Source organism: Coenobita brevimanus, chromosome 17, assembly GCF_032717465.1.
Source record: "Coenobita brevimanus isolate Jiangsu-jjx chromosome 17, ASM3271746v2, whole genome shotgun sequence".
In the NCBI taxonomy this organism is placed as follows: domain Eukaryota; kingdom Metazoa; phylum Arthropoda; class Malacostraca; order Decapoda; family Coenobitidae; genus Coenobita; species Coenobita brevimanus.
Window position 1 is genome coordinate 27,008,746 of NC_136970.1, and position 18,131 is coordinate 27,026,876.

The 18,131-nt window shown below is 43.1% G+C and overlaps 1 protein-coding gene across 1 annotated transcript in view; it reads right to left on the reverse strand.

Moving 5' to 3' along the window:
- Window positions 1-18,131, reverse strand: part of LOC145391138 (uncharacterized) — a 99,920-nt gene that overhangs the window by 50,861 nt on the left and 30,928 nt on the right. Inside the window, exons 5-6 of the mRNA XM_080265819.1 lie at window positions 17,051-17,210; window positions 10,706-10,849 (exon numbers count right to left, since the gene is read on the reverse strand). Of these exons, the coding sequence (XP_080121945.1) occupies window positions 10,706-10,849; window positions 17,051-17,210 (304 nt within the window). The remainder of the gene's footprint in view (window positions 1-10,705; window positions 10,850-17,050; window positions 17,211-18,131) is intronic.

An 18,131-nucleotide genomic window follows, 5' to 3' on the forward strand; every position in this document is an offset into this window, starting at 1 on the left:
CCAAGTGATTTTTACCTATTCCCCAATTTGAAAGATCACTTACAAGGAAAGAGATGTGAAAGCGATAATGATGGTGTGTTGGCCGTTGAAGCATATCTGAACTGTCAAGAGAAAGATTTTTTTTTAAGGGCATTAAGATGTTAGGGCACAGGTTGTCTATGTGCACTGAGGTTAAGGGAGATTATGTTGAGAAATAAAAAATAAACCACAGCTCTATATGTTTTTCTCCCACCCTAGGCCGAGAACTTATTGATCCACCCTCGTACATTTATGTTGTTCTTCACTGCTATCATCGCTCCTCCTCCCGTTTTTTTTCTTTTCTGTCTCTTCTCCCATCTCCCATATGGACATCAACATCCTCCCTTAACGTAGTCCCTACAAAGCACATAACATCAGGTTCATGAACCCTCAAGAAGTCATTGATTTCCAACCTGGCCGATATTAAACCATCAACATTAGTATATGCCACTTTCAAATTTTTGTTGTTGCTTTTTATACCCTCTTCTCTCCATTGGTACCACTTCCTCAATTTCTGATCCATAACTCTCCAATAAAACACGGTCTTCTCTTCCTCTGTTCTATGTTCATTTTTTGCCTTTGCTTTCTTTACTAACTCCTTAATTTAGCTCTTTCTTCCTCATCTGCATCTCTCCTTATCCAAACATTTTTGAACCCCTCTTTGTCTGATAATTTCCAAGTTCTACTGATGATTTCATTTACCATTACCTGGGACTTAAACTTTACCTTCAATGGCCTCGCCCCTCCTTCCTCGTACTTTCCTAACCTAAACACTTCTTCAATCTCTTCTTGAGCTTCATTGTTACCCGCCATAACTACTGATATTATTTCTTTAACCTTACTCAGTTCTTCTTTTTCTCTTTCTGATCTTACTATCATACATTTTTCTTTTACTCCTGATCTGCTACATCCCTGACTAACGCTTCTCTACTTCTCAGTACTCTAACCACTTCCTTCTCCACCTTTTCCTTCCTTTGTTGTTCTATAATCTCTTTCAAATTTACGTTTCCTTCCTCCTGAATTTTCTTCCATCCCTTATGTTGTTCCTTGATTTCCTTAATGTGCTCATCTGTGTGTGTGTGTGTGTGTGTGTGTGTGTGTGTGTGTGTGTGTGTGCACAGGGTGGAGGGGTAGTAGGGCAGTTTGGCTGTCTTATCTCCCTCCCAGTCCCTCCGCCCTCCCCCACTCCTGCTTGTCTCCTTCCCCAACCCTCTGTCCTCCCCCATCCCAGACTGTCTCCCTCCCTGTCCCCCCACTCCCCCACCCATGCTTGTCTCCCTCCCCATCCCCCCACCCCTCCCTGACCACCGCCTACCTAGCTTGCTTGTCCACTCCCCCACTCTCGCTGCATCTGTTGGCCTGAATATCTTCCTGCATGTGGTGTTTGATGTCTCATTTTTTGGCAACAGTATTGTTTATGAGGATAACAGCATTACCTACAGTGTTTCTGTGTCAGTCTCTACTGACTAAGATATACCTGTATGAGGGTTTGAGTTTGGGCCTGGAATGCATCTCTGGCTTTTTTTAAGTATCTTGCAGGGAAAATTGCTTCTATATCCAACATACTAGCTGACCAAACATTCCCACTAATACACAACACCGCTGGATATCGGGCCCTGTATCGACTCTGGGGATCACCGCCTGAATAAACTGCCAGGTCGGAGGATGGCGCAAGCTCAACAGCAAGAAATGGAGAGAGTGATGGAGAATCTTCAAAGTCAGGGAGTGATAGAAAGGTCCAGCAGTCCTTGGGCATCAGCAGTTGTTCTGGTAGGGAAGAAGGATGGCTCAGAGAGGTGCTGTGTGGATTATAGAGTCATGAATGAAGTGACAGTAAAGGATGCATATCCCTTACCAAGAACTGATGACACCCTGGATGCTCTGTCAGGTGCCAAGTGGTTCTCTCCCCTACACATGAAGGCAGGATATCACCTAGTTAAGGTTGCAGAAAAGGACAATGAGAAAACAGCCTTTTTGCACAGGTGGGGTTTATGGCAGTTCAAAGTGATGCCATTTGGCCTGTGTAACGCCCCGACTACTTTTAAGCGCCTCATGGATAGAGTACTGGAGGGCGTGCACTAGCAGACAGCTCTCATTTACCTGGATGATGTGATTGGGTTTGGACGGACTTTCGACCACGAACTGGAGAGGCTGTCAGAGGTGTTCAACAGGATCAGAGCAGGGCACTTTAAGTTGAACCCAAAGAAGTGCTACTTGTTCCAGAAGGAAGTGAAGTACCTGGGACACAATGTAGGTGACGGCAGCGTCCGTAATTATCCAGAAACAATGAAAGCTGTGAAAAACTGTACAGTTCCAAATTGTGTGAAGGGCTACAGAGTTTCCAAACTTTGTGTACCTACTACCTACGTTTTGTCATGGACTTCGCAATGATAGCTGCACCTCTGCACAAGCTGTTAGGAAAAAGGCAGAAGTTTATGTGGACTGCAGTGACTCAGAAGGCCCTCAATGAACTCAAGCATGCGCTAGCAAGCTCTCCAGTGTTGCCATACCCAGACCAGAGTCAGCCATTCATCCTGGACTGTGATGTTAGTGACCATGTATTGGTGGAGTCCTGTCACAGAAGAAGGATGACAAAGAGTATGTGGTGGCATACTACAGTAAGAAGCTCATCCCACCAGAGTGGAACTACTGTGTGACCTGTACGGAGCTCTTGGCAGTGATGAAGAGCTTTGATTTCTTCCATCCCTACTCGTATGGGTCCTATTTCATCATCAACACTCAAGTGGCTGACAACATTAAAGAATCCGGAAGGACAACTGGCATGCTGGCCCAGGAAGTTGGACCAGCACAACTATGAGGTGCAGCACCGTCCTGGGAGGGTATATGGCCATGCTGACAGCCTGAGTTGTCAGCCTTGTGGCCCAGATTGCAAGCAGTGTAGTAGGAAAGAAGATCATTGCAAGAAATACAGCTGTACAGCAGTGACAGGGCCAGTGTTGGTTGAAGAAGACCTGAAGAGGATGCAGATGAAGGATACAGATTTACAACCATTGCTAGAGTGGCTGCAGCAGAGTACAGTGTGACCATCTTGGGAAGAGGTTTCCAGGCTCAGTCCTGCAACTAAGAGCTATTGGAGTCAGTGGGACCTTTTTCATTCGAAAAATGGACTACTGGAGCATCAGTGGGAGACACCTGATGGCCTCAGCAAATACTGGCAACTGGTAGTTCCTAAGAAAATGAGGTCTGTGGTCTTAGGAGAGTCTCATAACCAGATCACTAGTGGGCATCTGGGAGTGAAGAAAACTCATTGTCGGCTGCGCAGAGGTTCTACTGGACTAGTATGCGTCAGGATGTTCAAGAGTGGTGTTGGGCCTATGATGTATACAGTGCCAAGAAGGGACCCACGAAAAGTGCTCTGCCCCGCTTCAGCTGTACCAAGTGGGTGCACCAATGGAAAGAGTTGAAGTGAACATTGCTGGACCTCAGCCACTCACTGAAAGAGGAAACTGGTATATATGTGTTGCCATGGACTACATCACAAAGTGGCTAGAAGCCTATGCCATACCCGATCAAGGGCCACAACCGTTGCTGAGGAGTTGGTTGACTAGTGTTATGAACCAAGATTGTCTGCTGCGTGGTACTGGAAGGTTCCCAATAATTCTCGCATTTTCAGTTACAAGTCAGAGTTGCTTGATAGCCTGCTGTTGTGAACGGAGATATTTTGCATTACTTTGTATTGTCTTTTTCCCTATAATGTTTTATTTCGGTGATTGTTATGTAATCTAATTTCAGTTTGTAGGCTAAAGCATTTAGAGCGCTATGTAATATAAGAAAGCTCTGGCATAGAGAACTATTGTTGCTAGGTGTACGCACCAGAAAATTCTAGTATCGAGCAAGGATATAAATGGATGGGGAAGAAAACAGAGGAGTTTCAGTTTAGTTTTACTTGTGACCTTGTGAAGTTAGTGTAGCACCGGTACTTGTAAAATCAGTGACGTGAAGTTGTCAACCAGTGTAATTACTTGGTAAAAAAATAAATAAAAAGAAAGAAATGAGAAGCTTGCATTACTAGAACACCCAAGTTGATCTGCTGTACACTGAAATGCTGACCCTACGAAGAATGATTCACTGGGCGACATCCTGTCTATACTGAACTACTGCTGTTGGAGCCTGTGGCAATGTGGGATGAAGATTGTATCTGAATCAGCTTCCAGTATTTACACTGCATCATTATATCTTTTTATTCTGTAATGTCCATTGTTGTATTTGTCTGTGATTAGAAGCCTACCTACATCAATTTCCTATCACATCCTTGTTCTTTTACACAGTCATTTCTCTATCTTTGATATAACTACACTTATATCTGTGTATTTCCACACTGAATCAAGAGACACACTTTTGAATTAGCCAGGGAAAATTGTTACATAATGTCTTACAAACTAGACTGATATCTTGCAAACTAGACTTTACAAACTAAACATTATACAGTACTGTATATATAAACATTGGTGTATATAATAGTGTATACATAATGGTGTATAAGTGTAGCCTTGGGTAACTACAGTATGTATAACCATTAGTGGTCAACTTGAGAGAATGTTTCCTGACTATGTAGTATCATACTAGATTTTTGCTGCATTGTATCCATGAAGCTACAGGCAGAGAAACGCACCAGCTCCACCTGCAGTTCTACGTCCAACATCACCCAGGGAACATGTTATCATCTAGTCCAGAATGAAGTACAGTAGTGTAAAACCCACTGGACTTTTGCGCATAACCTTTTCACATTAATCTGGTCACAGTAGTGTGATGAGTAAGGATGGATGTTTAGAGGATGATGTGCTTGAAAGGGCACAACAAGGAAGAAAGCTTGCCAGTTCTTTGAAAGCTGTAATAAGATCCGGAAGTTAGCATGGAAGTAAAAAATTCGCTGCATGATTGTTTTGTGATACCAACTCTAACGTATGAAAGCAAAGCTTCGACTTGTTCGAAAGACACAGGTTAAGAGTAAGAGCAGTGGAAATGAATTATCTGAGAGGAGAATGTGGGGGCACCCATCATCCACCCACTTAGTGTAGTGGTACTCTATGTTCAGGGCAGCTCTACATCGAGTGGCAAGCCAATTGATTTCCTGTAAACCAGGAAATCATTTACAACACTGGGTGGTAACCTTATAACCAACCGACACGTGTTCCCTATATAACAGCAAATGGGTTGGCAGAGGGTTAGTGCCCCTCCCTGGAAAACAACTAACTAAAAATACAAACAAGAAGCCTCGGACAGGACTGACCAAAAGATGACAACTAAGGACCGTACAAAGGACAAGATACGGATGGTGACCTGGAATGTAAGGGGTACAAATGATGATGTGAAAGAGAGAGAGATTGTCCAGGTGCTTGAGGGTGCAAAAGTGGATGTATGTGGATTAACTGAAACTAAATGGGGAGGTGAGAGTGTGAGAGAATGGAGGTATGGATGGGGTATATGTGCAGGAGTAGAATGAGAGGGCAAAAGGAGTGTGTATTGTTGTACGTAACAGATGAAAGGAAAATATAAGAGAGTATGGATCAGTTGCTTCAAGGATTGTGTGGGTAAGACTAAAAGTTGGACTACAAATGTGGGCGACTGTGTGCATGTATGCGCCTACGCAAGATCATGCAAGCAGAGTGAGAGAAAAGTTCTGGACAAATATGGAAGTGTGCATGGAAAAGTTTGAAAGGAATGAGAGTGTTTTTGATTGGTGATATGAATGGTAAAGTAGGGAATGTGAAGGTGGATGGAGTAGTTGGTGAGTGGGGTATGCCTGCAGAGATAGATGAGAATGGCAGTGCTTTAGTGGACATTTGTGCCAGGAGGGGTTGGTGATAGCCAATACCCTCTTCAAGCACAAAATTATCCACAGGTATACATGGCGAGTGACGAGAAAGGTGGATGGTGAACTGAATGAAAGGAAGGCAATGATTGATTATGTGTGCATGGATGAAAGGATGTGAAGATGTGTAATGGATGCAAGAGCATATAGAGGTTGGGGGAGTGGACTTTCTGACCACCACAAAGGGTCCAAGTAAAATGAAGAAATAGAGGAAGGAAAGGACTGGAGGAAGGAGTAGATGTAAGATGAGTGGAAAGGTTACAAGAGGATGAGAAAAAGGCAGAATATAAGAGTGAAGTGGAGGAACGATTGGGTAAATATGAATTGGAGCAGTTGGGGAACGTGGAAGGTGTGTGCAAGATATTCACAGAGAAAATATGTGCAGCATGTGAGGTGGTGTGTGGGGTGAAGAGAAGACGAAAGGGGGTGCAAGGAACAGCACGGTGGAATGAAGAGGTGAGACAGGCTGTGGCACAAAAGAAGAAAGCATATAATGAATGGATGAAAAATTGGGGTGTGGAAGAAGCTGAGAGATGGAAGAGAGAGTTACATATAGAAAGGAAGAGAGAGGTGAAAAGATTAGTAGGAGAGAGTAAGAAGAGAGTGGATGAGGAATTTGGGAGGAATTTGAGTGTCAAGTGGAGGGAATGTAAGAAAATATTCTGGAAAGAGGTGAAGAGAATCAGACAGGGTGGCAATGAAGTTAGCAGGGGAGTGAAAGATAAAAATGGTAGATTACTACTGGAGAAGGGAGAAACAGTGAGCAGATGGAAAGAACACTTTAAGGAATTGTTCAACATTGAGAATGAAAGTAATGCAAGTATAAGTGGCTGGGGAATGGCTGGGAGAAGGAGGGAGGTGAGAAGACACGAAGAAATCAGTAGGATGGAAGTTGTGGAAGCAATGAAGAAAGTTAAAATGTGGAAAGCCCCAGAAATTGATGGAGTGTGTGGCGAAATGCTGAAGCATGTGGGAGAGATAGTACTAGAATGGATGTGGAAGATATGCAGATTGGCCTAGGGGGAAGGTAAAGTCCCGGATGATTGGAAATCAGGTATAATTATTCCCTTGTACAAAGGGAAAGGGGAAAAAGAAGTGTGTGGTAATCATGGGGGGATCTGCCTTCTTAGTGTAACATGCCAAGTATACGGTAGGATACTTATTGACAGAGTTTGGGAAATAACAGAGGAATTACTTGGAGAAGAACTGGGAGGCTTTTGGAAGGGAAGAGGTTGTGTAGATCAGATATTCATTCTTAGATCTTTACTGGAAAAGTCTCTAGAGAAGGGAAACAAGTTGTATGTGGCCTTCATGGATTTGGAGAAAGCATATGACAGGGTGGATAGACATGGATTGTGGAAAGTATTAAGAATATATGAAGTAGATGGGAAGTTGTTGAATGCTGTGAAGAGTATGTATGAGGGTGCTAAGGCTGCAGTGCATGTGGATAGTGAACTGAGTGAGTTTTTCTATTTGAAGGTTGGGTTGAAACAGGGATGTGTCATGTCCCCATGGTTGTTCAATCTGTATATGGATGGGGTTATAAAAGAGATACAAGGTAGGGCAGTGGATGTTGGAGTGGCCCTAATGAGAGAGGGAAATGTTTGGAAACTCCCTGTACTGTTGTTTGATGATGATACAGTGCTGTTTAGTGAAGATGAAGGGGAGCTGCAAGGCTTGGTGGATGAGTTTGGGAGAGTGTGTAAGAAACAGAATTTAAAGGTGAATGTAAGGAAGAGTAAAGTTATGGTCTTTGAGAGAGGTGAAGCCAGTGAATGTACAGTGAGGCTGGACGAAGAGGAAATGGATTATGTGAGTACATTTAAGCACCTGGGTAGTGTGATGAGTAAGGATGGAAGTTTGGAGGGTGAAGTGCTTGAACGGGTACAACAAGGAAGAAAGGTTGCTGGTTCCTTGAAGGCAATGATAAGAAACAGGGAAATGAAAAAGTTATTGTGATACCAACTCTGACGTATGGAAGTGAAGCTTGGGCGTTGTTGGAGGGACACAAGTCAAGAGTGCGAGCAGTGGAAATGAGTTATTTTAGAGGAGCCTGTGGAGTCACATGGAAAGGATGTGGATGTGATAGGAAGCATTAGAAGAAACACACTGAGGTGGTCTGGCCATGTGGAGAGGATGGAGAGTGAGAGACTGATGGGGAGAGTGTATGTGAGTGAGGTGAAGGGGGAGAGAGGGAGGGGAGGGCCAAGGATGAGGTGGAGGGATGGAGTGGAGAGGTATATGAGAGAAGGGGGTGTATATTGGGAGCGGGGCAGTGAAATGGCGGGGGACAGGATGACGTGGAGGCGACTTGTTTGTGACCACCCCGTATAAGAGATTAAGCCATCTGGCAATAGACAAACAGATAGAATGTGGAGTTACATGGAGAGATAGACTCAAAAATGAGGAAGTGAAGAATCATTGTGGTGTGGAAGTAGAGGTGACAGAAAGCATTAGGAGAAATAAGCTAAGGTGGTTCGGCTATGTGGAGAGGACGGAGAGTGAGACCCTAACTGGGAGAGTGTATGTGAGTGAGGTGGAGTGGGGGGGAAGAGGGAGGGGAAGAGTGAGGATGAAATGGAGGGATGTACATGAGAGAGAGAGGTGTAAGTTCGGGGGGCATAGGGGACAAGGCAACATGGAGGCAAGTTGTTTATGGCCACCCCTTACGGGATTAAGGCGTCTAGTCATAGACAGATAGATAGATTAACTCACAACAATGGCATCCAGTTTATTAACTCACTACAATGATGGCACCCACAATTTATTCTTGCTACCATCAGACAGTTCTACATTCACATTTGGTTATCTCTTTCTTCACCTTCAGTTTCTGTAAATGGGTTACAGATTGGTGAAGTTTATTGGATGTGTCAAGGAAACATCAACCGTAATAGCTAGTTTTGTATTTCCCCAGTAGATGGTGCTAGCGACCATCATCCACTCACTTGATGTTTTTTTTTTTTTTTTTTATGCGAGGAAGAAGGAACCAAAGGCCATGAGCCTGCAGTAACAGTTCCCCCCAAGAGAAAAACAAAATACAATAGAGAGCCAAATTCAAGATCCGATCATTTTGAGATGCCTGGACACACTGCGTTTGAAAGACTGGAGATCATAGGCAGCAGGAAATACAGACAGAGGGAGACAGTTCCAGAGCTGACCTGTTGCATAAATGAAAGACTGGGAGTAACGGTTAACTCTTGCATTAGAGAGTTGGACAGAAAAAGGATGAGAGTTTGCTGCCAGACGGGTGCTACGCGCCCGTCGTAGAGGTGGAGGAATGCAAGCAAACAGTTCAGAGGAGCAGTGACCATTAAAGTAGCGATAGAAAAGAAATAAAGATGCAACAGTGCGGCGAAGAGACAGAGGTTGAAGGGAGTCAGTAAGAGGAGGAGAGTTAATGAGACGAAAAGCCTTTGACTCCACCCTATTGAGAAGAGCTGTATGAGGGGAGCCTCCCCACACATGAGAGTTGTACTCCACACAGGGGCGGATAAAACCCCTGTATAGAGTCAACAATTGCGCAGGGGTAAAGAAAGAGCGGAGACGGCTTAGCACACCCAATCTCTTGGAAGCAGATTTTACAAGAGATGTAATATGATCTTTCCAAGATAAGTCCCGAGTAAATGAAACCCGAAGCATGTTCAAGGATGATGCAGGATTAAGCTGAATATTATTAAACATTAGTGGGTATACCTGTGGAAGATTTTGTCGGGTTGAAAGGTGTAAGAACTGAGTCTTAGATGCATTAAAGACAACCATATTATTTTTACCCCAGTCAGAGATACGAGCCAAGTCAGACATTAGGTGTGCCATAGCCTCATCCCTTGTTTGTTGAAGTAACTGTTGAGATGGGCGTTGCGGGAACCGAATGGAAAGGTGAAGGGTGGAGTCATCAGCGTATGAGTGGATAGGGTTAGATGTACATCTTAGAAGATCATTGATGAATAAAAGGAAGAGAGTTGGTGATAGGACAGAGCCCTGAGGAACACCACTATTGATAGATCTAGGAGAAGAACGATGGCCGTCTACAACAGTGGCTATAGAATGACCAGAAAGGAAGCTAGCGATGAAGGCACAGATAGAAGGATAGAAACCGTAGGAGGGCAGTTTGGAAATTAAAGATTTATGCCAGACTCGATGTACTGCCGCCTACTTCTTTCTTCACCTTTATCATTCCTCTTCTTTGTCTGCCCTCCTCTCTTCCTATTTCTCCCATCTTTCTTGTCACTTTTTATTACTCATCTTTCCTTTTCGGGTGACTTTACAATGAGTGACAAACCTAATGGTTTTCTGTAAGCCAAAAAACCATTAGCAACACTGGGTGGTAACCATATAACCAACCCATACATGTTCCCTCCTTGTCAACAACTGGGTTGGCAGAGAATTAGCGCTCCTCCCTGCAAAACAAACACAATGACAAATGGCCACCCTTACGGGATTGTGACACCTGGCTACAGATGGATAGACAGATAGATGGACAGATGTCTAGGACCTCTACCCAGGTTACCTTGGTCCACTGCATTTAAGGGTATATGACCAGCTTGCTCCGCTTAGTGGCGTTAATGGTATAGGTGAGGGCAGATACCACAAGGCATTTAGGCACTATGCTCATCTTCGTAATTTAGACCTTGGAGCCTGTGGTGGGTTATTCATCCCTGGATGGGCCACTGCATCATCCAAATTACCACAATTACTTCCCCTAGGTGTTACTGTATGTACTCATATTATTTACTAACCCACAAAGAGTGAATGAACAACTGATGAATGTTTCACCTGAAGTACCTTTTTCCCTGCACACATCCTAGACCTTACGGTAGGACTAAATTTACTGTAGTAAAAAAAAAAAATACTCACATCTGGCCCTGAGTCACTATCACTGCCACTGACCATGGCCTTCTTCCGCTTCATCACCTTCTTCTTGCTCTGCCTGTGGTCTTCATTGTCTGAGCCGCTGGCACTATCTGAAAGCATTCCGTGCGCCTTCTTCCGACCTTTAGTCTGTGAGTACGGTAATGGTGGTTATGGCTAGTACAACAGTTAATTTCATAGCCTTATCATCATCATTGCTAATTTTATGATAAACAAGACCCCAAAGCAATGGCTAAACTGTTCACTGCTGGATCTTTCACTCCTGAACACTTCACTACCAGGACAGCTTGCCACTAGGTCATTTTGCTACCTCAAACTTTTATCTAGCTTTAGGTTTGGTAAGGTTAAGCATTCATTCTGAAAGCTGGGAAAAACATCTTACAAAATACGAGGTTGTGAAATGACTTGGTAGCAAGATGCCCTGGTAACAAAAAGACCAGCAGCAAGCTGTTGGTAACGAACTGTCCTGGAGGAGAATGACAAGCAACAAATTCTCTTAAAACCCCTCAAAGAAGTTAATTATTTTCAGCATTTATGATAATTTGTCTTATTTTTCGCTTTAACATTCACTTTAGTTTGGTTGTGAAGTGTTTGGTTTTACGAGCGAACAAAATAAAACTTACACTCTAGAAAGTATATGAACACTGTCCCAAAACTAATTTCCACAAATGACATGGGGTAACAAAGAATCCATAAAGTAAGAAAAAGCACAAAACTAGAATAACTGTCAAACAGCTTGCTGAATAAAAGGAGCATCACACCTACTACATAATTTAAAACATAATGTATAACAGCCTACATGAAAACTTAGAGAAAAGCAGATGCAGTGGTCTGTTACATTAAAATAAATGTTAACCCCGGTATGATGATATATTGGTAATTTTAGTTCATTCTTGATACCCCCAGACCAAATAACTGACACCACTATTATCATTTACTCAGCTCTGAAAAAGACTCCTCATTCTGAAGGATTTAATGAAGGCAGTAACTTACCATTCCAGTTCAAAATTATCTCCAAAGCTGAATAAAACCATCCAGAAATAGTAAAAACACAGTATACAAGACATTTTCGGGCTCACTAAGCTAAGACTTGATTTTTCCTTAGATTCTTCCTTTCTTCTCAACTATGTCTCTATCTATAATTAACATCACTGTCACTATTATCCACATTCCCCACAGAAGATGGGATAAGGTGGGATCTAAACAGAAGTACAGTATTAAAGAGAAGATAAACTGGCAGACAGTTATGAACAGGATACAGCACCCACTCAAATGGGCTGCACAATCATTCAAGCTGCCTGTCTATCTATCTATTGCCAGACACCCCAATCCTGTAAGGGGTAGCCACAAACAAATTGCCTCCATGTCATCCTGTCCCCTAATGTTTTGACACCCTTCCCCCAGTTCACACAGCCATCTCACATATACCTCTCCACTCCATGATTCAAAGCATCTGGAATAATTTATCTAAAAAATTCAAAACACCTAATTAACAGATTAACAAAAATAGATTTTGGTCTTTGGTATACAAGGAACTGTATATTCATACTGTGGATGTTAACCCCTTCTCTGTAATGGCCTTCTAGTTTACTTTTGCTACTTCCAGATTATTTTGTATTCTTTCAAAAGATTTCCTCCCTATGAAGGGTTTAATGAAACTATATCCAACCCTATTAGTTAAAAAAAAATAAATAAATAAAAAAAAGTGGAACAATAAAACTGTCTGTAACTAGGACAAAAAAAATACAGGTATACCCCGGTTTAACGATGCAACTGGTTAAGTAAAAACCCATCGCTAAAGGACCTGGAGTGGTGGTGTCTTCGCCGTGGGTCTACCCCCCAGAGGCTGTCCAAGAGAAGAGGAGGACAGCATGGGGGCCAAACCACCGTAAACCCCCCCGGCCCCTCACGGGGCTCGAGTACCTAGGAGTGGCTTCGGTCACCCGGGCAAGTACCACGTCTCCCAACACAACACACACACAACAACACTGTTTTTTCTACACTGAGAAATTACTCCCCGGCTGTCATTTCTCGACAATTTCTTCTAGCCGGGGACATTGAGAGCAATCCAGGACCCACCAACAAATACATATGTCCAACATGTTCAAAACCTATCACGTCGAGCCGACAGACAAAGGGTTCAGTTCAATGCAACTCCTGCAAGAACTGGACCCATTACACCTGCACAACACTTGCATCCCGAAAACATTACACAAACACCTGGATCTGCTCCTTATGCTCCTTCCCCTCACCCATCAACCCCCCTTCCAATCCTACTCCGACTTCCTTCACACCTCCACAGCCAAACCCACTGACCCTTCCCACACCATCCAGTCCCCCAACTCCTCCCATTCCAACCCATCCTAATACACCTCAACCCTTACCTCCATCACAACCTCCTCCTACCCCTTCCCCTCCACCCACACCACCTCCCCCCCGTGCTGCAGCAGCCGACACACATCGCACACACAACATAAACATCCTTCAGTTAAACATAGATGGCATAAACACCAAAATACATGAACTCACACAATTCATCAAACAACAGAACATACACATTGCCATCTTACAATAAACAAAACTACACAGAGCACAGAAAACACCAACATTTCATAACTTCACCACCATTCGACAAGACCAGGCTGACGGCAGTGGCGGTGGACTCATCACCCTGGTACACAAATCCATCAACTTCCAGATACCAGTGCACACACAGTCACTTCTCCCCCCACATGACACCACAACAGAAATACAATCAATTAAAATACGCACTGGTAACAAATCACACATAACAATCGCTAACACATACATTCCCCCCCAATCGTCCCCCACAGTACCACACAATTACTCTCCACAGATACACCACATCACTAACATACCCAACATCATCCTGGGTGGTGATTTCAACGCCAAGTCGTCGGCCTGGCATGTCAACAACCCTGACACAGACAGAGGGCTGGTACTACAATCCCAGACAGATCATCTTTTCATACTAAACAGTCTAGACCAACATACCCATATCCCACACCAAGCCCTCTTCCTCCCATCATCTCCAGACATCACCTTCTGCTACCCAAACCTCGCTCCCACTACATCATGGAGAGTGGTCAAAATCCTAGGTTCTGGTCACCTCGCAATCATCATCACTACCATAACCAGAATCATCCCTGCTGGCCACAAACACACATACACTAATTACAAGAGAGCCAACTGGGAGGCCTTTGTAACTGAAACAGAACAACATTTCAAAACACTAAACAGTACACCCATCACAAACATCAACACCACTGTGCACACTTTCAATACAATCATACAAAATGCAGACAAAAGACACATCCCTACAGGCAACAGAAAGAGAGACAACCCCAACTTCACACCAGAAATTCAAGGCCTCATCAGACAACGGAACACACTGCGACACTCCCCAACACCCCATACACAAGACACCATACAACAAATACAAGAACTCAACACTCAGATAAACAGTAAAATATCAGAACAGCAAACAATAAACTGGAAAAATTACCTCCAAACACTTGACCACAGAACAAACATCAGCAAACTCTACAAAACACTAAACAGCATCACACTTTCCAACAGCAACACCACACAATCACATGCTGCCATCACAACAACAGACACCATACCCTCAAAGAAACAACACGCAAACACTCTCATCAATCACTTTTCACAAGTCAGCCATCTAACCCCCCATCCGGAAGACCGATGTATCATCAGACGTAAGAGACAGTTCCCCACAAACCCAGACTACGCACCTTTCACTTACAACCAGACGAAACACATCATTAACATCCTCAAGCACTCATCTGCCTGTGGACCAGACAACATAAGCAACATTCACCTTAAACACCTAGGACCACAAGGCATACAAGCACTCACCAACATATCAAACGACAGCTACTCACACATAATACCCAACATCTGGAAGCATGGCAATATCATCACTATCCTTAAACCCAACAAAGACCCCACGTTACCCTCCTCACATCACCCCATCACACTCCTCTGCACCCCCTCTAAAGTCACTGAACGACTGATACTACAACTAGTCACACCTCACATTCCCCTAGCCCAGTCACAACATGGATTTAGGCCACTACACTCCACAAACACCCCTCTCACAGACCTTACACAGAGAGTTTTCAATGGCATAAATTTAGCTAGGCCACCACACAGAACACTCCTAATCACACTAGACATTAGCAAAGCTTTTGATGCCATCCCCCGCCACAACCTCACAAACAAAATACTCAACACAAACACGCACAATAACACAAAAAGATGGCTGGCAAACTACTTAGCAGGCAGACGTGCACATGTAACATTTGCCGGTCAGTCTTCTAACATCAGAAACTTCACAAACGGTGTCCCTCAAGGATCTGTTTTGACCCCTACACTCATTAATCTATAAATGCACGACGTACCCACACCCCACACACCACAGATACATATAGCTTCCTATGCAGATGATATAACACTTACATGTACACACCAAAACGCAAACACAGCTGCACACATCATTCAACCTTACCTCAACACACTACACGAATGGTTCACCACAAACAGGTTCAAAATAGCCCCAGCCAAATCTACAGACTCTTCTCACAAATTGGACAGAAGAACACAGTCACATCCCACACCTCACCATAAACAATACTCCCATACCACACACACACACACACACACACACACACACAAAATCCTTGGTGTAACATACAATACATCAATGTCATTTAAAAAACACATCACAAACATTAAAAATAAAATAACACCAAGACTCAATGCTTTGAGGTCACTTGCCCATACAACATTCGGACACAACAAAGAAACCACCACCACAGTATACAAACAATACATATGTTCAGTGATGAATTATGCAAGCCCTGCCTGGGCTTCTAACCTGACCAAAACACACTACAACACTCTACAGACCATACAGAACAAGGCCCTAAAAATAATCACAGGCTGCACAGCTACTATACCCACAGACCACCTACATAAAGAAACCAAAGTCCTCAAAGTCAAGGATCACCTAGACATAAGAGGCACCCAGTTTCTTGCTGCAGCCTCCACAAACCCACAACATCCACTACAGTACATGGCAGCACATCCACCCACACCAAGGAACATCAAAACAACACCCAGCACACGATACCATACACAAATACTGTCATCTCTCCCTCCTCGCCCACCTCAGACCAGCTTCCAGAAGCATATCCACACTCAGATCACTCGCTGCTCCATTCAGTCACTTAAAGACAACACACAGCTGCATGCACAGCCTCCTGACATCCACCCTTCTGTATCCTATCTTCCTCGTAAGGACAGGGTCCACCTGGCTAGGCTGAGATGTGGGCACCATCCAGCCCTCTTAAGCTACCAGAAGAGGCTGGATGACTCCATCGCTGATGCCTGTCCAGGATGCAACACAGCACCCCATACTATGAAGCACATTATGGAAGACTGCATTGCACACAATCACCTACGCCAACAACACAACATACACTCTTTGAGAGCTCTGTGGGAAAGCCCGGTCTCGGCCATGGCCTTCCTAAGGGACTCGGGACTGTTTGGCCAGACTGCCTAGGGAACAACTACTACTACTACTACCTCAGGGTAGATTTAACATGTAAAGTATAGGGATGCATTTTTGAGCCTTGGGATTCCTCCCCCAACCAAATCCTAAACCCACCCAAATGAGTCCAAAGCAAGTTTCTAGCTAATTTAAACCCCCAAATAGCTTCAAAACAAGCTAAACTAAGCCTAAAAGCAGTTTATAACCCACCTAAACCCAAAAACAATATCTGAAAATCATCAAATATGGTTTAAAAGTGGCAAAAATCAAGCTCAGTATACTGTACCCGAAAATGACAATGTTCACCCCACCTACGACTAACAAATTAATCCAAGTCTAAAAATAGTTTATAAATCAAACTAAATTTAAGTCTAAAATATCATCAAAATTAGTTAAAATAAAAACAACACCCATAATTAGACCAGGGTCTGGCCACTGTTCAGCAGGGCAGGGTGGTCTTTCCACCCTGATCGTTATGTTGGGGTATCACATATACAGGTATCGTAGCTCAGGGTCTACCTGTATATGTTCCTGGGTAAACAACCAAGGCAAGGAGTTTTCCTTAGATTCCTATTTTTGAAATGAAGAGGTCAGATAAAGCATTTATTGTTCCCTTCAATACAAAAGATCTCCCTATATGTTTAATAAACCTGTCTGACAGTAGGAAGAATAAAACAAAAAAAGGTATCATCAGGCTTAATCATTTAAGCTTTGTTTCTGCCCTGAGTTCTTACTTTCTTCTTCCTGACAGTGTCTGGACCAGATCCATCAGAGTCGGACATAATCTTGTGGCGTTTGGGAGATCCACTACCAGCCAATCCACTCCTCGACCCTGACCTTGATCTTGACCGTGACCCAGACCTTGAACGGGATCGACTACTGCCACTTTTTGCACTGCAGGATCAGAAATGATTAAAACACAGAAACCTTTATTAAACAATTATAAATGAAGACAGAAATAATTAAAAATATCAAAGAAACTGACATGAGAGGTTGTGTGATGCCATCTCCTGGTGTCTACAACAGCTTACCTGCAGATAACAACTTAATTATTATAGCTTTGCCATTACCTTTTTTTAAAGCAGTTCTGGAGATACTAAAGCACCATATGAAATACAATACTGTATGTAATAAAACACTTCATGAGCTATTTACATAGGCTAAAACTGTGTGTCAATAATGGTACTTCTTGTAACTACTCATTCATATATATATATATATATATATATATATATACAGTATATATGTATACACTCAAACCTCAATTTAAGGGATTTCGGATTTAAGGGACTCCATACACTACCTCACAGATGGACAAGACCAATCAAAATGTCAACTGCTCGAAACATTAGTATGTTTCTTTATATAGTACCAATAAAATAATATTCATAATCATATAAATAAGTGAAACAATCATTGCATTTCATAATAAGACTGTCTTTATATGTGGTAAAACAATGGACATTTTCATGTACGAGACATTTTCATGTAAGGGACAAGTTGATTCCCCATTCAGTCCCTTAAATCGAGGTTTAAGTGTACGTACATTTGTACAGTGGTTCCTTGCATTTAAATTAGAGATTTTCGCATTAAGCAATAGGATAGAAAAGGTACCAATCCTGCGCATTTAGCGACTGTCTTATGCATTTAGCGATGTGAGGTGTGACGTAACGCCATGCCCATCCGCCACTAGACCGCCACTGTTATCATTGTTGTGAGCATCTGGCGACCTTGGGTGCTTTTTTTTTTCTCACAATGCCAAGCATTTGGCATTTTTCGCTAACCTGATGTCTTCTACCGGCAAGGGAAATGGTG